General features: G+C 50.0%; 1 protein-coding gene across 18 annotated transcripts in view; it reads left to right on the forward strand.

Annotated features, from left to right (window-relative positions):
• Positions 1 to 5,377: 5,377 nt before the first annotated feature.
• The window catches only part of SEPTIN6 (septin 6), a 67,464-nt gene continuing 48,999 nt past the window's right edge, over positions 5,378 to 23,842 (forward strand). For 5 of the 18 annotated variants that reach the window (XM_022562994.3, XM_022562995.3, XM_022562999.3 and 2 more), the window contains exons 1-2: positions 18,976 to 18,996; positions 19,359 to 19,473. Coding sequence is in view for 6 of the 18 variants with exons in the window: in XM_089904138.1 (XP_089760264.1) it covers positions 14,202 to 14,361; positions 18,938 to 18,996; positions 19,359 to 19,473 (334 nt within the window). In the remaining 12 variants the exon portion in view is untranslated. Of the gene's footprint in view, positions 5,644 to 11,338; positions 11,420 to 13,450; positions 14,117 to 14,180; positions 14,362 to 18,937; positions 18,997 to 19,358; positions 19,474 to 23,842 lie in introns of those variants that run through there. The other 13 variants (XM_022563004.3, XM_022563003.3, XM_089904138.1 and 10 more) reach the window with 12 other exon arrangements.

Genomic DNA, 23,842 nt, shown 5'->3' on the forward strand with positions numbered 1-23,842 from the left:
TGAGTCCTAACCGCTTCAATTGCTCTCTGCTCCAATCTTCTCCCCAACCTGGAGCCAGAGTGACCTTTCAAAATTGCAAATGTATTCATATCCGCCCCCCCCCCCCCCGCTCAAAACCCTTCGGTGGTTCCTCACCATCTAATGGACAGTTTCTTCAACTGGTTCAGGTGGCACGGCAGCTGGAAGTCATGACGGTCTTTCTAGAATGCGAGGAAATAATTGATATAGGATATCGCATCATGTGAAATAAAACACTTTTCAAAAGAACACTTGTGCTAGCAGAAAATACGTCTACATTATGTGTGTGCAATACAAAATCAGAGCCACAAGCACAGATGTCCATGAAAAAAAAATAAACTGTTGAATTAAGCATAATCAGTCCTGGGATTGTCTTTAATATTCTTTTGCTACATGTTCATTCATTTTGTTGCTTGTTAGCAGATAAGAAGGAGCATCTGTCAAAGACTGAGCAAAACTTTATGGTTAAAAAAAATTAAAATAGAGAAGTTTCTACCCATTAACTGATTTGTTTTTCACTGTGAGCATCCATCTCATTTGCACCGGGCCTGGTTCCAGAATGAGCAGGCGTTGTCCCTGGAGAGCATAGCTCGAGAATCCCTACTCTTGAGCACGAAGGCTAAGCTCTTTGGCATATGACCAATGTGCCCCTTCCAGCTCTGACCCCACCTTCTCTTCCAGCCGCATTTACAACCGCTCTCCTCTCCTCCACCATTCCCTCTGGCCAAGAGTTGGAATTCCCTAAATGTTCTGTCCTTTTCTTCTGTGGTTTTACATATAGTGTTCTTCTACTGTTCCCCCCACCCCTCGATGGCCAGATAAGCTACTACTCTTTCTTCAAGATTCAATCCAAATGGGTCTTTTTTTTTTTGGCCACACCGCATGGGCATGTGGGCGCTTAGTTCCCCGACCAGGGATCGAACCCACGCCCCAGAAGCGTGGAGCCCCAACCACTGGACCACTATGGAAGTCCCCAAATGGGTCTTGAGGTGCCTTCCCTCACCTCTCTGGGTCTCCACCTCTCCAAGGTCTTGCTCCTGACTGATTATATCACTTATCACGTTACTGGTTGTTTGTGGAACTATCTGGCACCTGGCCTGGGTGCTCCCTCAGGTCATGACAAAGGTTCTTGTCACCCATTTTTCTTGAGTCCTCTGGCACTGAGCACAGTGGCTGATATGCAGCTCATATTTGTGGAATGAAGAGTAAAATTTCAAAGGAAGCAAAGTTTATCTTTAGAAACTTCCAGCTCCCTACAGGAGTCCCCTCTCCATCTTTCTGGTACCTCTTCTCCAACCCTAGGCACTCTGTACTCTCATGCTGCCCACTGGTAGAAATCCACCAGGATCTGCCATTATTGCTACAGCCCAGGCTTCAGAATTTTCCCTCAATATCCTGTCAAACTTTACCCAGTCCTGTGTCCCATCCCTCCATGGCTAGATTTCAGATAAACCAGTGGTTCTCAAACCTTAGCATAAATTAGAATCCCGTGGAGGACTTATTCAAAGGGTCCCACTCCTCAAGGTTCTGATTCAGTAGGTCTGTCTGGCCTGGGGCCTGAGAATTTGCATTTCTAACTTCCCAGGTGATGCTGAGACTGCTAGACAAAGACCATATTTTGAGAAGCACTGGAATAAAATAATGTAAAGCCAGGGGCAACAGGTAATGATGCACAAAGGAATCCTTACTTCATCTTGACTCAGCCCCTTCACTGAGTTTCTGGTTCTATCAGCACTGTCTGCATTTGGTTAATGTCAGATCATTTTCCCTCTGCTTCACCTTGTCCTCTTCCTCCAGCTTTCTGAACTTACTTTTCAGATGCTTCTCAGAGCGTCTCCACTTTAGACCAACTCTAGTATCCTCTTTCTCCTTTCATAAAGCCACAGTTTCAGGACAAAGCCCTTTGCTGAGCTCTTAGCCCCACTTCACTGCCCTCCTCCCCTGCCCTGTCCCCTTCCCCCATCCAGTCTGAGCACCCCCTGGCCCAGCCATCGGGGTGACTTTGCTAAAGCTTGACTATAATTAGGCCCCCTCCTATCTAGCAGGGAGGGCCATTTCCCCTCCCCGGGGAGTCCGGTTCCACAAACAACATTAGCAAATTAATGACAGTCACCTGCTGGCCTGGGGAAGTCGCTGCTTGCTCCAGCTTCCTTAAGGACAGTGGAAACACTGAAAACACCACATTTACAGGCTTCCGTTTATTCATTCACTCAACAAACATTGAGCACCTGCCAGATAACTGTGCTGGGCCCAAGGGACCCCACCAGGACACATCGAACATGAAGACATGTTCATGGCAGGGCCTGAGGGTCCACAGTGCCTCTTCAGGAAGGGGATCTTTTGGTCTCACTCATCAACGGGGACGGACATTCAAGGAAGCAACTGACCACTCGTCAGTTGGTCGGAGCAACTGACTCTTGCCTCGGCCCTCCCGTGTCTGCCCCGTGCCTGGGCAAGTGACCCAGCACCAAAGACAAACCCAGCGAATTTCCAAATTTCTTTGTTTTCATTTTATTTCCCCCCCCACAAGCTTCTTTGTTTAAATAAGTATTATAATCCACAGCATTCAGTTACTGGCCTCCTGCATTGAGTCAGGTAAGGTATGTAAAGCCCAGAACGCAGTGAGCTAAAACCTCTCTACACATACGCACACAGCCACTGACACACACATTGACATGTACATACTGACACACACACAATACCGGCACACACACCTTTTCATACATACCAACACACACCAAAAATTCACACTGACACACACACATCGACACAGACACACTCACTGAAACACACACACTGGCAGGTACACAAGAACAAATACAAACATAGGAGTAAGCACATGCCAGTACACACACACATTGACATGCACTGAAACACACAGACACACTGACGCACACTGACACAGAAAAATGCACACCTACTCACACATCAACAGCAAGCCGCACCCCACGGAAACCGGGAAGCCCAAGCCCCAGGAGGCACTTGCAGACGCAGGTGACAGGTCTTGGAGGGACCAAGGGGTTGAGGGAGACTTGAGTTACACACTTGGTTCCAGTCTGCGAGGTCTAGCGTTTTGGAGGCGGAGGCCTCCGCGAGGTTCTGAGGGTCCCTAGGGACAGCTGGGCAGAGGGGGCACACTGGCGGGGCACCAAGGGTTCCCCGCTAAGGTACCCCCAGCGCTGGGCCGAAATGCACGGAGCTTTGGGGAGCGTGGAGCGCTAAGGCGGGAGGGTGGTGCTGCTGGGGGCAAGCAGGATTCCCCGGGAGCCCCGCAGTCAGCCAGCCCAGCTCTGCTGGGCCCTTCGCCGGCTTGCCGAGGCTCCGGGTATCAGCTCTCAGCTCTGCTTTCCAAATGTGCGCCTCTCGTCCCGCAGTCACCCAGATCCCACGTCCGGGTCAGAGCTAATGAGCTCCAGCCCCTCCCCGTCCTCTATGCCCCAGTCTTTGCAGGGAAGACCTGTCTCCCTGCCAGACACCCAGTCTGGAAGCGGCCAGTCCCCTCTGACTCCCCGCCCCCATCCGGTCCCGGCCCAACCTTACAGCGGTTCCTCATATACAGCCCTGTCCCCGCACGTGGCTGCCACCCCAATCCAGGGCCTGGCGCCTCGCCCAGGCCCTGCCCCAGCGCCCTGGTGGGCCTCGGAGACAACAGCCGCCCCTCTTCTCTGCCACCACCATCTGCCCTGTGGGCCTGCGCTGTCTGTCTACAGAACTCCCCTGTACTGTCCCAGATTGTGCCAGGCTCTTCTCTTTCGGCGCCTCCTAGGTCTCCAGCACAGTTGGCACCTCCAATACTTGGCTCTTCTGTCTCTACAGTCACCTCTTGATTGTGTCTCTTCTTTCTTCTGTACCCCTCCTCCCAATCCATATCCTCTGCCCGCTTGTTCAGGAAATGCTTAATTGGGGGCTTGGTGGATGCCAGGCCCCGAACTAGGCACTGGGGGACGCATTTTGCGGAGTACTTGTTCTCAAGGTTCACACGCACGTAAAGAGCTCCCTGCCTTCCCCCCTCCCCGCGCGCACGGGCCTCTGGGTTGGGTCCCTTCTTCTCTCTCGTTGGTTCCCGTTTTTCTTCTTTCCTCCCTCCTGCCCCCGCCTCAGCCGCTCCCGCCTTGGGCCATTTCCCACGCTGCATCCCGGCCCCCTCGCGGGCCCAGCTTTCGCCCATGGATCTGTCTCCCCCCGCGGTCCCGGGTTCCACTCGAGGGTCTGAGTCCCTCTCCGAGACCAGGGCACCTGTCCTCTTAAGGAGTGGAGTGGAGTGGATTGTCCCGCCCGCTCGGGCCTCGGGCACGCCAAACCTGCCAGGGTTCGCCTGTCACTTGAAGCTAACAAGGGGCCACTCCCAGGAGAGGGGGTGCGGGGCGACAGGCCGGAGACGGGGAGAGGCGCCGAGGGCAAGGGAGGGGACCCGCCGTGGCGGTGGGCCGGGAGGAAAAGGAAAGCAGGCGGGCAGAGCCTCTGCCTTCGGAGGGTCTCCTGCACGCCGCGGCCGCCTAGTCTCCGGCTGACCCAAGGTTAAGGGGAAATCTGGGGGCGGGACAGATTCACCGGAGGCAGCTCCGCGCTCCTCCCCAATATCCCCTTCAGGTGAGCTGGGAGCCTTCAGCCCCACGCCCCTCCTCTGAGACTCCCCGGCGGTCCAGGCACTACGAGGGAGTGAGTCGTCTGAGCCTCCGTTCACACGCTGAGCGTCTAGGGCTCGGTGGGGAGAGGAGGCGTGGGGTCCGTTTGTATGAAGTACCCAACGGTGGTGAGCTCGGAAATGACAGCCCACAGCACCCGCCGCGTGGAAACCCCAGGACAGAAGGGGCGTCTCGTCTCAGGACCGCTGGCCTCGGACTCCGCAGGTCACAGCTCAGCTGCTGGGCCCGCAGTGCGGCTCCCCCCAACCGCCTCCTTTCTAAGCTCCACCGTGGGGTGGCAGGTGCCGCAACTCGCCCCCGCCCCAGCAGCACTCCCGGGCCGGGATGGGGGAGGTGGGGGGAGGTGTGGTGGAGCAGCGAGACTCCAGCGGCGGGCGCTCCCCTCCAAGCACCCAGAGATCTCGGTGAGGAGGAAGAGGGGGTACAGGGGGCGGGGATGAGGGAGAGGAGGACCGCAGGGCTCAGCCGCCGAGTTGTGCGCAGCGGGGGCGAAGGGCGGGGGCTCCCTTCCAGCCTCCGGGGTCTGGGGACTCAGGGATGTAAGGCGAGAGCAGGGGGTGTGTGACAATTCAGCAGAGGTCGGGACGTACCACGGAGCCCAGTGGCGGGGGGGGGGCAGAGGACGTGGTCACCGAGGGGAGCCCCCGCCCCCCTTCGCAAAGGCCTACAACTGAGGCTGCAGGGAGAGCTGGAACTAGGCTCGCGGGAGAGGGAAGCGGCGCGTTAAATCCGCCCCCTCCCCGCACCCCACTTCCGAGGGGGTGGGCGATAGAGGAGAGGTTGGAGCCGCGGTGAGGGGGCCCCTCCCTTGCACCTCCCCCCACCGGACTTGGTCGCGCCCGAAGTGTAACACTTTCTCTTTGTCGGAGGAGCTCAACGGTTTCCTGTAGCTCGTGCAGAAGCTCCCGTTGCGGAGGCGCCGGTGGCAGCCCTGGCGGAGGCAGGAGCGATGGCAGCGACCGATATAGCTCGCCAGGCGGTGAGTGCGGGGTGTGGGTGCCAGCCCCGGGGCCGGGGGCCTCGGAAGGGCCGAGGGGACCTGGCCGCCGCCACCTCCACCGCGAGGAGGGCAGTGGGCAGCGTCCAGGAGCCAAGGCGCGGGGTCAGCGACTCAGTCCCCTAGCCTCCCGTCCCCCAGAACCGTGGTGGCTGGCGTGCGGGTGGGTGGCCTGGTCCGGGTTGCGGGCCAGCGACTGAACTTGCATTGCCCAAGAGCTGCAGTCGGCGCCGCCGCCTCCCCGGCTGCAGCTGCGGCCCCGCCGCTGGGGCGTTGCCGAATGAATGGCCGCACTGGCCGCCAAGCCCTCCGGGTCCCGGCACCCTGGCCTCGCTCCCTCCGGCTGCCGGGCCGCGCCCCTGCGCCCCGCAGCCCGCCGGGACCCGGGCCTCCTCAGCCAGAGGGGCTCGGGGCTGGGCTGAGCCTGGGGCAGGAGGCGGCGAGTGGTGAGGGGGGCGGGGAGGTGACTGGCTGGGGTAGGGTTTCTCCATATGCATTACATATGTGACTGCGTCTGTGTGTGTATCACTGTGTGTGTATGAGTGCACGCGCGCGCGCTCCTGCCTCCCCGGGCGGGCGGCGGTGCCCGGCTTGTCTGTGACCCTAGATGAGTCCGCCAGTTTCTTGGAGTGTGCTCGCCTCTCTGGTGCTTGTCCCTGTGTCCGGACGCTTCTCTCGCCGTCTGCTTGTGCTGTGTGCCTCTGGGTCCCATTTGTGCGTTTTGTGGGGTGCAGTCCGCTGGCCTGTAGGTGGTTGGCTGCGTACTTTGGCGTGTTTCTGAGCACCTGACCAGGGTTTTGCGGGCCTCTGGGCAGGGGGATCTGTCTTCGGTGCGTGTCCAGTGTAACTGGCTTGTGTGCCAAAACCTGTGGAGCTGGCTTCTTGTTATGGGGACTAAGGAAAATCAGTGCGACGCTTGCAAAAGCGGTGCCCTCTCTCTCTTTTTGTTGGCAGCCGACTCTGGAAAAAAAAAATCTTCATTTAACGAACTGAAGTTTTCCAGACTGGGATGTGCAGAGAAATTATACTGAAGTGACCCGAGGCTCCATGTTTGTTTTTTTAGACCAGAAGTTTTGTTGCCAAGGGAGGGGATGATTCCATTTGAGGGAACAACCTAGCCTTTCTATTCATCCATGGGTATCTGGGATTTTAAGAAGCCCACAATTGCCAGCACCTTGAGGTGAGGAAGGAGAGTGAAGTAGAGGAAGGTCAGATCCCATGACACTACACACACACACACACACACCCCCTAAACCTTGTGGCTTACTTATTTAAGGAAATACTCCATGCAATGCAATTTCAGTGCAAAAAATATACATAGCCTCTAGGTATTTGGTGTAATTGAAACTGATTTGTTTTCAAAATCTGAATCCAGAGTCTGATAGCATTTCCTCTCCAGGAAATGGATACATTTATTCCATCCTCTTGTTCTTGTTTGGAAGGGCAAGGTGATTTCTTTGGAACCTCCCCCAGCCCCCTGAAAGACCCCAGCATGGAGCTCCTTATGCAGTCATGATGTGGAAGGACCAGCAGAAGATGGGAGGCAGTGCTCTGTGATAATGGAATTTGAGAGAATTCTCTTCTCCCCAAGATTGGCACTGTAATATGTATTGCTTTAGTGTTTTGAGGGTTCCCAGAGTACCTTTCTGCTCCTCCATTATCTGCATTTTAGAGATGGCATGCCTTAAGTAGAGGACTTAGTCTCCTGGATTACACTTGCTCCATCCTTAGTGACCAAGAAGGACACTAGTGATTTTTCTTGTCAGCTAATTAATTTGCATCGACCTGCCCATACTCTCTCACCAGTCCCCCTAATCTGAATTAAGATTGCAGGGCCCATGTAGCAAAGGGGAACATTCCAGAAGGTTGTGTTTCACCTCCGGCAACCCAGAGATCCCCTTTGTTCTGCAAATGGAGGTGGGGGTGATTTAGGGCCACTTGGTTTGCTTTGCTTGTTTCCAGTTTGCTCTGGCGGGCCTTGCCCTACTGTATGATGAAGAACATAATTGTATGCCAGATTCTGAAGCTGAAAGAGCAGCCCGAGCACTTGAGACCTTGTTATCGTGATAAATGGGTTTCTGGGAAAACTGACGTCACTCTCCATGCCCCCCTCCCCCAGCCAGTGAAGCTCTTGTTTATGTGTCATTTGTCTCTCTGCCTGCCTTTGTGTCTGCAAGAAGTTGTAATTCACCAGGGGAAGATGGAATTAACTCGGGAGGCCTTTGGACGTCTGGCTGCTGACTGTTTCTTCCTGGGAACCAGTATCCAGGATCTGGGAAAAGAAGACTGGAGACTAAACCTAAGTGTGCCTGGCTTTAGGAGTTCTTTTTAATGAGCTCTGAGACATGGTGCCCTGCAAGTAGTGCTCTGGTGTGTGTGTGAGGGATGGGCTGTCCTTTCCAGAGTCAGTTGAGGGTCACTGGCTTGTAAGGTAACATCATTAGTGACAAAAACAGACCTTAGAGTTGCTGGATAGGATCCTTATTTGGGCATGCATGCAACTTGGAAGTTCAGCTTTTGTGTACATAATACAATCCCATCCCATCTGAATGAACACCACAAAGATTCTGTAGGACAAAACTGTTTCTTCATCATGTCCACAAGTGTTTATTTGATTAACTGCTAAGTGTCCAGCACTATGGCTGGCTCCAGTCAACTATACCAGAAAAAAGTAGTAGACATAGTTCCTGGCTTTTACGCTTATTGCAGTGTAGTTGGAGAGACAAATTGTGGACACGGTGAAATAATTAGAGAACTATAGAAGATTCTTGGGATGTTTCCATCCCCAACCCCTGCCTGTGAGGTGGCTTGGGCTGCTGTTAATATATACTCTGAGAGGTTCCATGACTTGTCCAAGGTAACTTGGCAAGGCACGGTGCAGCCAGGTAATGGTCTTTCTCCCTAAAGAAAGAGCTTGCAGGGCCTAACGCTGCCCTAGCTGTGCTGGTCCTGGGGCAACTGTCCCGGGACAGCTATCCCAAGGCAACCGCCTACAGGTGGCTGCACTCTGGTCTTGCTATCAAATGACACTTAACCTTGATTCCCATTGAAGTGCCCTGCCTCAGCCATCTCCCCACCTCGCGCTAAAAGTCATATGGTGCCCCAAGCAGGGAGAGGAAAACCCCAATATCCACCCATACCTCTACTGTGAATACAGCACTGAAGAAAATTTGCATGGCCCCAAATATTAAAAATTCTTGAATCTAGGTCGTGGGTATATGAATGATCATTGTACTATTTTCCAACTTTTCTGTGTGTTTGAGACTTTTCAAAATTAAAAGTTGGAGGGAAATTACAATGTCCGCCCTCCTCCCCACAAATGCACATGGCCCCTGCCCTCAGGGAGTTTACAGTCTAGTAGTGGAGGCAGACACAAATAATTATAATTATCTTTGTGATGTGCTGCAGAGGAGTGCTACTGCCCGCTAGGATAATTCATTACAAGGGGACCTGATCCAGCAGTGGACAGGGGCGGTGGGTGACAGGAAAGGCTTGCTGAGGGCTTTAACTAGGAAAAGGGTAGGTGTGAAGATGGGTGAGATCTCACTTCTGCTCCCAGGCTGGGAACATTTCATTTGTTAATTCACGCACTTTTATTTTCATTCATTCCTTCAACGTGTGTTTATTGGGCACCGACTCTGCCAGGCCCTGTGCCAGGTGCTGGGGATATAGTGGTGGCCACGGCACACACGACAGCCCTCTCAGAGCTTCCCCGTGAGAGGCCAGTATAAGCCCCATTTCCTCTTCATATCCTAAAACCTGGAAATGTGAGTGTTCGCGGCATTCTTATTACAAAACTGCATTACAGCCGAGCGATTTGTCTGTATAGTATAATGAGATTTTGATCTGCAGTCATGTGCACAGCATTTACTTTGTAGAGTCTCTGCTGTAAATTTTCTATTAATTGCTGGCTTTGTTACCCAGTATGGCCCCTCCCTTTTTGTGCTGTAAGGGAGCGAACCCATTGCACTAGCCTGAGCAAAACTAATTAGAAAGATAAGTCCCCTGGATAAAGGTATTCCAGAACTAAAGAGGACTGATTTCTGGACTTGCATGGGTTTCTGGATTATCGGAGCCTTGGTTTTGTATTATCGTGCGCAATTGAGGAGCGCTTTCAGTTGCATTTACGTTAAAACCACATTCCAGAAAGAAAGAGAAAAGAAAAGAAAGAAAAAGAATACCGTAGATAAGTGTAACATGTCTCTTTCAACGATCTCAAAACACTTCCATCTGTATGATTTCATTTTCCCCAGCAGCTTCCTGGATGAGTATTACTGTTCTTTTCATTTTATGGGTTCAGGAAGACCAAATGAGTTAGTCCAAAGTGTTACTGCTGGTCAGTGGATGAAGCAATGAAACACCTTCCAGATGACACAGATTCGTTTTTATATAAAAAAAACTCTGGCCTTTTCATCATGTTTCCAAGAAATAAAAATCCTGCCATGTCCCCTCTTCCCCCTCTTTTCACTGCGACCCCCCCACCCCCACCTCAGTATACTCATGGAGGTTGAGAAGAGTATACTTGGGTGCTTTGAAGACTCTGATGTTAAAAAATATTCTCAGCTTAAACCCCAGATAGCACAGTCATGGCTATGTGTGGGCTTTCTTCCTTCCTTCCTTCCCTCCCTCCCCTCCCCTCCCTCCCCTCCCTCTCCTCCCTCCCCTCCCCTCCCTCCCTCCCTTCCTTCCCCTTCCTTCCCTCCCCTCCCTCCCTCCCTTCCTTCCCCTCCCTTCCCTCCCTCCCTCCTCCTCCCTCCCCCTCCCTCCCTCCCTTCTTTCCTTCCCTCCCTCCCCTCCCTCCCTCCCTCCCCTCCCCTCCCTCCCTCCCTTCCTTCCCCTCCCTTCCCTCCCCTCCCTCCCTCCTCCTCCCTCCCTTCCTTCCTTTCCTTCCTTCCTTCCTTCCTTCCTTTCTTCCCTCCCCTCCTCTCCCTCTCCTCCCCTCCCTCCCTCCCTCCCTTCCTTCCTTCCCTCCCCTCCCCTCCTTCCCTCCCCTCCCCTCCTTCCCTCCCCTCCCCTCCCTCCCTCCCTCCCTTCCTTTCCTTCCTTCCTTCTGTCCCTCCCCTCCTCTCCCTCTCCTCCCCTCCCTCCCTCCCTCCCTTCCTTCCTCCCCTCCCCTCCCCTCCCTCCCTCCCTCCCTCCCTTCCTTCCTCCCTTCCTTCCTTCCTTCCTTCCTTCCTTTCTTTCTTTCTTTCCCATACTTTAAATAAAAATCTTGGAGCCACCAGCCACGTAATGATGGATTATTTTAAGTAACAACTGGAGGAGGCGCGCAGAATAAATTTGAAACACAGACCCTTCCTCCTCGGTTTGGCAGGAGGAGGCTTCGGCTTCCTGCACAGAGGAAGGACCACATGCTCGGGAGGGGGAGATAACGTTCCCGCTTCTGCAGTGTCTTCTCATTAGAGGCAGCCATCTGCTGAATTATGCAGCACGCTCTCCGCTGGCCCTGCAGTGGGGTCATCCCTTCCACTCACTTAAAGGTGACTGGGCAAAAGATTCACGGGCCTTCTTGGGGACAGGACCCAGGGCTCAGGTTTCTCCTGCCAGGGCCCTCTCGGGAGCAGAGCTCTGCGCTTTCACGGCCCTGATGAGGTGTGAGGTCGTGTTCAGTTTCCTTTCGCAGCAGAGGCCCCCAGCTCTGAGCACTGGCGCTGAGGCAGGAACTGGGTTTTTTCAGATCCCCTTTAAATGAGACCAGATGGAGGCAGAGGCAAATTCAGGCTCCCCAGAGGACAGCTGGGCGTTCATCCAGAGGCCTGTGAGTAAACCTTTTTTTTTTTCTCTTTTTAACAGATTGGAGATAACAATGACCAGAACACCTAGGAAACTCTAAATGGCCTGATTTGAAGGGAATCTGTCAGGCTTTTGTGGGAAAGTTGACCCACCCTGGGCAAGGGCCACCCCTGGCTGAGGTGGAGATATTTCACCTAGAATCTGGCTGGTTGGGTTCGGTAGCCCTGGGGCTCTTGAGCAGAGGCCAGGCTGAGGCTCAGGCTTGAGTCAGCAGTGAGGGAAATGGGAGCTAGAGGTGGGAGAGAAGATGCAGAAGAGGGGCACCAGCGTCTCCTGGCCTCCACCGCCTCAGTTGCCTCGTGTGGGCCAGAGGTGCCTTGGTGAGCCCACGGGCTTCTGGGTCATTTTCCATGACCCTTCTCCTCCCGACTGGCATCAGCCACAAGCCCGATGTCCCAGAATTCTAGCAGCAGAAAGAAATCTATGCGCCACTTGAGTCAGCTTTTCCATTTGAGAGCGGCGGTCTGCTTGACAGGGCCCTGGGTCCCAGCACCATTCTCTGCCACTAGATCACTGTGTGACTCGGGACAAGCCACTTCCTGCCTCTGAGTCTCTGTTTCCCTTTTTGTCAAATGCGCGGGTTGGATTAAGTGATCCGTAAGGGTGTTTCCAGCTCTGACATTGTACACTTCTTGTGTTTCCTCCAGCCTGATTTCTTTTAGGTCCTTGCCTGCTTCTGCTTCCAAACGAGGTGGCGGAATTTAACTCCACCCCTTCCCTGCTTTGACTCCTTGAGCTGGGTGGGGAGACGGCTGTAGAGAAAGCAAGTCTGTGCTTTTAGCTCAGCAGGGTCTCTGGAACTGGAATAGAAACAAACAACCCTTCACATGTTGTCTGTCCGTCCGTGTAGGTGTATGTAGCTATTGACTTCCTATAAAGGTACATGACAGCTGAATTTTTGTCTATTGAATCCCCTTTTACATGCACTAGGAGAGCTGGATATTTAATAGAATCCTGCTGTGAATCCTTCTATAGAATGAAAAGCCACTCTGGAATCGATCCGGTGTATTAAAATCCAGAGTTCCGTCTATTGGATTTGCCAAAACTGGGCCTTCTCCCTGTATGGTGAGGATGGTTTCCTTTGTGCTTCGTCAGGATCCCCTAAGCTGCTCCCCCACTGAAAGGCACTGGGGCCCCTAAGGGGTGCTGCTAGCTTTGGCAGGTTTCATTTCTCCTCCGAAAGGCCCCCAGATTTCTCTCTCCCAGTTCAGGGCATCGCTACTACTGTCAGTTTCCTCTCAGCTCAGCTTAATTGGAGCCAGGGAAATCGTGACGTTTGATGTGTTAGGCATACTGGAGTTGTTGTTGTTTTAACCTCTGGGAACTTAGCAGTGCTCTTGTGGTTCTTATGGCTGATAATATGGGATAATAAGTGGCATTCACTCCCTTGGTAACACCGGAGGTAACAGATAGGGCTATCATCCACCTGATTGTTTCAGCAAGACTTTTTGCTGCATGTTTCAGGGTATGTGATTTGACTTTGACTTCTGGTTCACATGAATCTTTATAAGAATAAGGCATACTGTATAATAATGTTATATTGCATATAAATATGTTATAATAAGAAGAATAATAAGGTTTTATTGTGTTATTGGGAAAATAAATGTTTTATATACAATAAAACTGCCAGAAAGCTGAATACTTCACCAAATTTTCTGGTTATCTGTACATAAAGCAACTTTTTGGCTGTAACTAAAGATTTTGCTAAAATATCTGAGGCCACTTTCCTGCCTAGGAAAGTATCATTATAGAATCTTAAAAAAATAATATTTAAATTCTGATTATAAAAGTAAAATATGGGGCTTCCCTGGTGGCACAGTGGTTGAGAGTCCGCCTGCCGATGCAGGGGACACGGGTTCGTGCCCCGGTCTGGGAAGATGCCACATGCCGCGGAGCGGCTGGGCCCGTGAGCCATGGACGCTGGACCTGCGTGTCCGGACCCTGTGCTCCGCAACGGGAGAGGCCACAACAGTGAGAGGCCCGCGTACTGCAAAAAAAAAAAAAAAAAAGTAAAATATGCCTACTGTAGAAAATTTGGAAAACAGAAAAGCAGCAGCTCCTACAGCCCCTCCAAGCCAAAAGCAACCATTCTCACCATTTTGGTATATATTCTTCCAAGTTTTTAAAAATGCATGCATACTTTTTTTCCTCATGGTTGGGATGATCTTGTATACACAGTTTTTTATCTAACAGTATTTGGTGATCATTTTCCTATGCCATTAAATATTCTTAGAATCTATTTTTATCAGCTGTTTAATATTCCATCATGCATCATTGAACTATTCATTGAGTTTGAACGTCCTGAAGATTTGCAGGGTCTCTCAGAGATTGATATTCAGAGCTGGGGAGGGAGATAGAGGAAGGGAAGGTGTGAGAGATCAGGCCCACCAGTAAGGGACACATGGGGCTGCCGGAGATAATCCTATTTCAGTGTTTCTGTCCTTTCCTAGCATCTTTGTGCCAAGGCCAGAGGAGAAAGTTGGGGACAAGCCCGGTCTTTGGCCATGAGTTCCAAACTTTTTGTTTTGATCTTGTCCTTCAGAATGACAGCTACTAACTTGGCTACCCCAGTTTTAAACGGAGGCCAGAAATTCTCCGTCGACACAGATGCGCCCTCGGTTTCCGGAGGCTTCCTACATGGCTTGCGTCCTGTGCCACCAAGGTTGGAAGGGGGGAGGGGGGCAGGGGTTGCCCACTTGGGTGCTTATGGGACCCTTTATTTTCAGAATCACAGCAAGGGGAAAACGATGCACGGCTGGAACTGCCCTCACTCGTACTTCATAACACGAACCTCCGACTATTCAATTAAAACGCGCAATCGGTGTGTCCTCGGGGGAGGAGGCGGAAGAGAAAGCGTTGTTTCTGCCTGTGATATGAAATGTGGTATAACGTATTTCAAGACCGCAGGTGACTGCAGATGAGGAGAAAACAGGAAACGTAATTGGGGAGGGGAGTGGGGCCTCTCCCAGTTCTCAGGAGCACGCTTTCATTTTTGCCTGCCTTTTAGCTCCTCTCAGACGCTGCAGCCTAATTACCCCTGCTGCAAAGCTGAGCCAGAACTCGCTTTTCATGTATTAAAAATGGTTTTTAAATTACACAGGTAATGTGTGAATACATTCATGCTGTAAAAGAATCAAACAATGCAGAAGCACACTGACTACCCCCCGAGGAAGCCCCTAGTTCCAGTCCCCTCCCCTGAGTTCTAGGTGTGGTGTGTGCCTTTTAGTCCCCTTTCTCTCACATACATTTAAGTGCAAATACACGCAGAGGTTTTTTCTGCATATATGGCCTCATACTGTGCTTATTGTTCTACAGTTTCTTTTTTTCTATATTATAATATGTCTTGGAGATATTCCGATTAGTACCTATAGACCTACTGCATTTTTTAAAAAATTATTATTGGAGTATAGTTGATTTATAATGTTGTGTTAGTTTCAGGTGTGCAACGAATGAATCAGTTATACATACACTTATATCCACTCTCTTTTAGATTCTTTTCCCGTATAGGCCATTACAGAGTATTGAGTAGAGTTCCCTGTGCTGTACAGTAGGGCTTTATTAGTTAACTATTTTATATATAGTAGTGTGTATATGTCCATCCCAGTCTCCCAATATATCCCTCCCCGCCCTTACCCCCTGGTAACCATTAGTTTGTTTTCTGCCTCTGTGACTCTGTTTCTAGATCTACTGCATTCTTCTTAATGGCTGAGGAATATTCCAGAATATGCACGTACCATAATTTAGTTAACTGGTTTTTCTGTCACAACCTATGAAACACCCGAACGAACTTTTTGGCCAACCTAATATTTTCCCCATTGTCGGACATTTAGGGTTTTTTCCCCTAGGTTTTCAGTATTATAAATAATTCTGTAATGAGTTTCCTTGTACTGTACATGGACCTTTGTACAGGCATGTGAGTCTCTGTAGAGTAGATCCCAAGGGGAGGTTGCAGGTCACGGGAGGTGGGCCATTTAACATTTTGGTGGCTGTGGCCTTTCTAGCCTCTCAGTTCAAAGCGTCAAACGTGGCACCACCTGCTACTCAAGATGATAACTTAAGGTTTTAGTGTCAGACGTCCTGGGCCAAGTTGCCAGTTCCATCTCCTTTTGTGCACTTTGCAATCCAGGGAACATTCAATTGACTGCAATCAAAGCAGTCAGGACCTCAATTAATCCGGCCACGTTAAGGAGAAAGAGGAAAGAGATAAGCTATCGGAGGTTTAGAGAGGGAAGAGGGAAGAAACTTCCAGGGGCTGTCCAGGGGTCAGTGTCCATTCAGCCCAGTGTCCTGTCCTTTTCACCATTACGTATTTACCTCTGAACAATGAGGACTGATGTTCATAACGGTGACCTTGACATCTTCTAAGTTTCATCAAAGCAGGAGTGAATGGTGCTCGCTAGGCAGGATTTCCTAAAGCAGGAACTGCATATACAAATTCATTTTCGAAGCTTTCTCAACTACAAGGATTGAGACATACAGTTTGCTGCTTAAATCTTGATTAGCAAGAAAGACGCATTACCCAGATTCCATGTTCCCTAGTCCCCAAACCTTCCAGTTAACTTAGGTGTATTGGACACCGGGTAAAAAGATACAGAAGAAAAAAGGATTCTAAAAGTTACCAGTGGACCTTACCAAATCCAGACCAATGGTCATTTCTCTGTAATTCTTCCTGACTTCAATCTTGGCCTCTGGCGATAGAAAACTATTGGGTCATCTCTTACTTTTCTGATCATCCCCCCACCCCTTGGAAGAATTCTCTTCATCTTCCCATTCCTTACTTGTGGGCATTGCTTATATTCAGTCCTTAATTCTTTTCTCCCTGTACTGTCTCTTGAAGAACACATCCAGTTTCATACCTCTCACTGCTAAATTTATATCTCAGTCCTGAATTCTCCCTGAGCCTACAATCCCATATTGCTAAGTACTTAGTGGGTAGATGTGTCACCATAAAATCAAAACTATCTTGTTTTCTTTAATATAGAAAATGCTTTTACAAATCCAGAAGAGAAAGACAAGCACTCATTTTAAGAAAATGGACAAAGACGTGAATAGGCAACTCGCATACACAGACACAATACACATATGTAGTTGAACAATAAAAAAAGTTCACTCTCACTAATAAAATGCAAATGAAGTTACATGATGCCATTTTGCAGTGATTCAATTCACAATGGTTAAAAAGCCTCAAACTCAGTGCTGGTCTAAGTATGTGTAAACAGACACTCTCGCATACTGGCGTTAGAAATAGACATTTGTAATATTCTCTGTTGAATGATTTCTCGGTGTGTACCAAAGTCTTTCCAATGTGTGTGGCCTTGCACCCAACAGGCTTTAATTCTAGGAATTTAGCTTAAGGAAATAATCAGAGACTATGCAAACCTGTAAGAACAAGAATTATTACTTACAATGTTGAAAACTCGGAAACACGCTAAATGTCTAGTAGTGGAAGACATTTCACTGGTTGAGAAAATGTGGTAAATTCCCACAATGGAATTCTATGTGGCCAAAAAAGTAATGTTTTAGAAGTATACTTAATTACTCAAGAGAACATCCATACTATATTAAGTGTCCGGTTATTAAGCCAGGTGATGAAAAGGAATATACAGGATTATCCCTATTTTGTAAACAAAAAAAAAGGAAAGAAGTATTATATATAGACTGTAGGGAAATACACGTAAATACTAATAGTGACTGTCTCTGGAGAGTGATATTATGGGTGATTTTTATTTTCTTCTTTATAATTTTCCATATGTTTTAAAATTTCTACAGCGAACATGGATTACTCTTATAAAAAACCTGATAAGTGTAATTTTAAAATAATGGCTATTTAAAACTAGAATCTTCGACTTTTCCACTAAAGCACCCTTTCCTGGCTTCCATCTTTCTGCCCTTGGTGCCATCAATCCAATCTCCCAGGCGCAGGACCTTGCAGCCTTATAGCTTTGATTGCTCCCGCACTCTCTGCCCAGTCATTCACCGAGTCTCATCCTTTCTTTAGGACGGCTCTCAAATTTGTTCCTCCCTCCTGAGTCCCAAGTCAGATCAGTTCACTTCAAGCAGCATTTATCGTCACAGTGCCTGGCTGTCTGTCACTCTGCCAGTTCAGCGTTATTGGAGTCCTCTCCTAATATGTCTTCCTGCCCCTTCTCCCTCTCTCCTCCCATCGATCAAGCGCCCTGCAGCTGGAATGATCTTTTGAAAAGACTACTTGTGTCATGGCCCTCCCTGCTCAAAACACTCAAAATGCCCCTTTCAAACCCCATTGCCTAGGGAATAAAGGCCATACTCTTTCTTCTGCTATTTAGGGCTCTCACAGCACTGGGCTAGGTGGGAGATAACTGTGGGCACGTGGGAGGTGTTTGGGTGAGGCTTGACAATGAAATAAATCTTTAATAAGATGTGGAGTTCTCCCCGCTGCCCTTCACTGTCTTCAGTTTGAAAATTCCCTTTCCTCATCTTTTGGCACTTGGACAAGACGCCCTGGAGCACTTGAAGTTTCATGGTGCTGAATTTGGACACAGGAAGAGGCAGCCGGGGGTGATGATATATGGCTCAGGAAACCTCAACTCTGGGTCCCTCCCAATTTCCGATGCCTGCTGAGTAGGAGGCTCCATCGAGAAAGCGTATTGGCTCTTAGGTTTCTGTCTCCCCTGCAGTCTTGAGGACCAAGAATGAACAGTGGGAAACTTACATCTTTTTTTAAAAAAAATTAATTAGTTAATTAATTTTTGGCTGTGTTGGGTCTTTGTTGCTGCGCGCGGGCTTTCTCTAGTTGCGGTGAGCGGGGGCTACTCTTCCTTGCGGTGCGTGGGCTTCTCATTGCGGTGGCTTCTCGTTGCGGAGCATGGGCTCTAGGTGCGCGGGCTTCAGTAGTTGTGGCATGCAGGCTCAGTAGTTGTGGCTTGCAGGCTCTAGAGCTCACGGTCGGTAGTTGTGGCACGTGGGCTTAGTTGCTCCGCGGCATGTGGGATCTTCCCGGACCAGGGATCGAACCCGTGTCCCCTGCATTGGCAGGCGGATTCTTAACCACTGCGCCACCAGGGAAGCCCCTTACATCTTTTTTTGATTGCTTTGATAAAAAGATGGAGAAAAGGGTGAGGGAAAGCAAAAGGGGGTGAATGTAGCCCTGAGTGATGCAGGCCACTCATAAAACCCAGCTGTCTTCAGGTACCCCTCTGGGGCCCAGAATATACCACCCAGGACTGAATGATGGCATATGGTTGTCTGTTGAGACTACTCCACTGGAGGGTGTGGGGTGAGATATGTGAGGGTAACAATCTTGCCAGATGGCAGTCATGGGCATGAGGGATCTTTAGTTGCGGCGTGCGTGCGGGATCTAGTTCCCTGACAAGGGATCGAACCTGGGCCCCCTGCATTGGGAGCGAGGAGTCTTACCCACTGGACCACCAGGGAAGTCCCAAGAAGAGAAATTGCTTTTTGAAGTCCCTTTGTCATATTTACTGAACACTTATATGTATTCCAGGCATTGTACTAAGCTCGTTACATGTGTTGGCGTATTTGAATCTCCCAATCATCTGTAAGGTAATATTATGTCATTTGACAGATGTGAAAGGAAACTGAGTCTCTGTGAGGAGAATTAACCCAAGGCTGGGAACCTCATCCCCTGACCCCCCCGCCCTCCCACCCCTTACAAGCCGCCTCTGTAGTTTGCTGTGTCTGGAACTATGTGACGTTCATTATGGAGCCTCAAGGATGACTGTACCCAAGAATCCATGATTTCTAAGCGAATGGGTCATTTTGCTTTGGATCAGGGACTAGCTAAGGGGAGATGGGCCCCAGTGGGTGTTAATTCCTAGCACAGAGAGCATTTGGATGGGGAAGTGAGACCCAGATTGCTTTTAAGCACATTTTCATTTTCTCCCCTCCCTCCCCTTCCAAATTAGGGTGAAGGTTGCCGAACTGTCCCCCTGGCTGGACATGTGGGGTTTGACAGCTTGCCCGACCAGCTGGTGAATCAGTCAATCAGCCAGGGCTTCTGCTTCAACATCCTGTGCGTGGGTGAGTATTTCCATGGCAGGAAATTCTATTACAGAATATGGATCCTTAATGGCTGGGTGTGGCTCTGCAGGTCATTAGGTTCAATAGTGTGTCATTCTGATCTATTTGCAGGAGTGTTTCTGCCCCTCTTCTTCTTTTATCCCTCTGCTTGTTTTGGTGAGCAGCTGGCTGTAGTTACATTTTTCCCTGCCCAGACCAGAATGCGGGGCCATACCTTGGGGGGAGCTGAGCTGCGTGACACCCAGTGGAAATTCTGTAAGGGAGCTGACTGGCTCAGCTACTCTTATCAGGCTTGTTCTGACTGCAGAAAATAGGAGCCAGGGCAGAATTGGGAGGGAGGTAATAATGGCTGTGGAAAGATGCCTGCTTACCAGCTGTGGGCAGTGGGTTGGGTCTGTCTGTTTCCTCTGCAGCCCTGCTGTGCTTGGTACAGTTTGAGCTCTGTGCAGGCACCACACAGCTGTGTGCCAAGTTCTTTTTATTCCCTTTAAGTGTATCTGTGCCTGGACCTTTAGTCTCAAGTGTGGGAACCATGTCTTAGTCACCTCTACTGTGCTAATTACAGCACAAAGAGAGTTCAATAATGTATGTGAAATGAACGCATGAATTATCCCCGCAGGAGCCACTCACTACATTTCTCAAACACTTTCCCATGTTAACAATTTGGGTCCTTACTAGGACTCTGGGAAGTGAACAGACCAAGTGGCATTCGTATCCTCATGGAACAGACGGAGACCAAGAAACTCGGGGAGGGGGGGGATAAGGGACTTACCTGAGGCAACACAGAATAAGTGGCAGAGCCATGACAGGGACCCAGGTCTGCCTGACCCTTTGTTTGTCCCTCCCACTGCTTTGGTAACCACTGCCAGAGACATCTCTTGAGAATGCAGAAGCACTTTGGAAACTGTCAAGCACCAGCCAAGCAAGTCTCAGGAACAGCAGTTCCTTGACATTCTTTGAGAATCTCTCCTTAGACCTTAAATAACCCCAAATTTGCAAACACGATCACAGTGTAAAATTTTCAATATACAGTGCAGTAAGGCGTACCTGCATATTTTTAGTGACATACCTCCAAACCTTAATGATTCTATAAATACCATAATAATGGCAGTTTTCATGCCCGGTCGGAACACTCGAAACACTTTTGCTAATTGCCTTTTCCTGTTTTTTTGTACAGAGCATACGGGGAATTCATTCATACTGAGGGTGTGAACCACTACTGAATTGGATATTCTACTCTCTAATGTAGTCTAAAGTTCTGTTTTGTAACTAAGGTCATTCATTTTCTTGGACTCTGTTTTTTCTTCTCCCTCCCTGGCACTCCTCAGATCATTTTCTGTTGGAGAATTAGCTACACACTCAAGGACAAGTAGAGAAAACAAAGCCACTTCTAAGTATGGTTGACAGGCAGTCAGCTAGGCTCACTCACTAGTGAAATGACTCACTCTCACGCACCAGCTTTGGAACCTATGAGATGAAAATATGTGCTTCACGGATTTACATATCATGGGCCTGAGAGTCCAGATGTAGGCTGTTAATTCTTCAGATGCCAAAAGTCTACCCATGGTTACGATGAGGTGCTATTAGGAGAGGGATACAAAATAAACAGCAGTCATGGTGATCGACATCAAGATCAAATACCATCACGTCCAGTATTAGCACTGCCAGATCTCTCCCATCTTTGGCTGATGGCCAACTTATTTCACATAACATTTGATTACTGAAAAACTTCCACACAAACATATTGGAGTCCCTTGGCATTCCTCCCAGAGCTCCGGGTGACCTGCATTGAAGCTGAGGGGATGAGAAGTGAAGTGACAGGCCCACCCCCGTCAGTCTCTCAAACCAAGTGCAATTGGGTGGGCTAGTGAAGCTTTAGGAGGGAGGCTGCATAGGTCAGGATGGCTCTCTGGGGGCGGCAGTGTAGGGTAGTTGGACATGTGGTCCACAGGCTCCCCCAGGGCCCGGAGGAAGAGGCAGCCAAGCTCAAGGCAAAGTGAGTGGGAGAAATATTTCTTTATTTCTTTATTATTTATTTTTATTTTTGGCTGCGTTGAGTCTCCGTTGCTGCGCGCGGGCTTTCTCTAGTTGCCGCGAGCGGGAGCTACTCTTCATCGCGGTGTGCAGGCTTCTCATTGCGGTGGCGTCTCTTGTTGTGGAGCACGGGCTCTAGGCGTGCAGGCTTCAGTAGTTGCGGCTCGCAGGCTCAGTAGCTGTGGCTCGCGGGCTCAGTAGCTGTGGCGCACGGGCTTAGTTGCTCCGTGGCATGTGGGATCTTCCCGGACCAGGGGTGGAACCCGTGTCCCCTGCATTGGCAGGCGGATTCTTAACCACTGCACCACCAGGGAAGTCCCAAGTGGGAGAAATAGTAAACCCCTACCCACCCAGGCATCGTACATATGCAGCTGCTTCACTGTGCACCTGCAGGCATGGAATCGCTCAACTGCCCAGGACAGACCCTCCAAGAGGGGAAGGGTAGAAAGGAGACCCTCACACCCAAGGAGTCACCTCCTCTTTCTCTCTCTACTTATGAAGTTTCAGGAAACGGCTGCCCTAACAGCTCCCTTCTTAGCCGTGCAGGTGCACCCCTTGGATGCACCCGCCCAGGCTGGTTAACTGCATTCCCCATCCCTGATCCAAAAAAAGCCTGCAACTCATGCATCCCCCTCTCTGGCTGGGCTCAGAAGCCTGTCATTGCTCTGAGAACCCACAATTTGGGCCAAAGTCACAGGCGGCTTACGGTGGCTCTAAGGCTGCAATCTCAGCCCAGCCGTGGGACTGGGTAGCGTCACCGACGTGGCGAAGGATCGATAGCTTGGCTGCTGAAGGTGATCGTTTCTCTCGCAGGACCTTCAGCGACCATACTCTCATGCCTACTGCCTGTGCATAACGGTCAACTTTACTCCCTTAATGACGATTATAAAACGGTTCTGTTTGGGCATAGAATATGTTTCCCCAAAGGATTTTCTTTTCTTTACCGATAGGGCATTTTAAGTGTAAAATTATGGTAACACTGGCTTTGGTTATTAACAGAGATCTAGAATATTTTTATCACAGTATTGTTTATTGTGGTGCTGGGCTGCTGATCAGAGGCCCCAGCCTAGCAGAGTGAGTACCCTCCGTGCATAAGTGCGCATGTGCATGCTGGCATGGAGAGGGAGAATTTTTATGAATCAAGAGCGTAATTTATACATAAGGGCACTGATGATGACACCTACGATCATTATTTTTAGAGGGCCAGGCACATGGGTGTGAGCATATTATGGCTCCTCTCCAACAGACGCTATGGTTGACAGTAATTACCGAGTGGGCTGAGGTCCCCCTCCTGTTCTAAAAAATCTACTAGCCCACTCCCAGTCTACTAGCTTAGCTTTGGAAATCACTTGGATCCCAGGATTCTAGATATAGTACAGGAGGCGTTGGAGGAACGACTAGAGTCGGCAGTGCAAACGTTCTGCTGGGAAAGAGCCCCAAAGAGACTCAGCCCTCTGAATGTGCCAGCAACAGAGAATGCCTGTGACGAGCACAAAGGGTCATAATGCTAATATTTACTTTGAAACTGCTCAGGATTCCAGGCTCAACTAGGCTCTGTTGAACTTGGAAAAACAAAACATACAAGAGAAGCAGGATTGAGGCTCAGTGCAGGAGGAGGGGAAGGGCAGCTAGCATTCTCTCAGGGTTAGGGAGCGATGGTTTCATTTCTCCATCTCTGGGAGAGGCAGCCGTCCACCTGTCTGAGACAGGCTGCCAGCCCACTCTCAGGAGAAAAGTTGCCGTGGTTTGTAGCATTTACCAATTTTTGTGCTGTCATTATTCCCACCATAGCTGGTTTTAAGCTGCCAACATGACATCACTGCACATGGGCTTGGGAAGAACTGCAGGAAGCCGGGCGAGCCGGCTCCAGCACACCCCTGTTTGCCAGGTCTCTGCAAGATCAGGAAGAAGTAGAGGGCAAGGTCACAGAGCCAGGCAGGACCTCGTCCCCATCCATAGGCTCCCTTGGCCAACAGGAGTTCCTGGAGAGTTCCCTTTTGGACACCTTCCGGTTGAACTCAAAGACGTTTCTCTTGGTTTATTCCAACATTCGGAGCCGGAAGAGACTAGCTCTCCTGATCATTGCTGTATCCCCGGCTCCTAAACCTGTGCCTGGCTCCTATTAAAGGTTCTAAATATTTGTCGAATGACTGAATGAAACAACATATCACACCTATGGGACGCACTAGAACATGCATGGGCTCCAGTGTCAGACTGCCTGCGGTCAAATGCTGGCATTGCCACATACCACTTTTGTGACCCTGGGCCAGTTTCTTCCTCCACATTTTATAGATGAGGAACGTGACGTGCAGAGAGGCTGAAGAGCAGGGGCACA

This window comes from Delphinapterus leucas, chromosome X (assembly GCF_059928025.1).
Source record: "Delphinapterus leucas isolate spDelLeu-1000000601 "Yukka" chromosome X, BTC_Dleu_Yukka2, whole genome shotgun sequence".
Taxonomy (NCBI): Eukaryota; Metazoa; Chordata; class Mammalia; order Artiodactyla; family Monodontidae; genus Delphinapterus; species Delphinapterus leucas.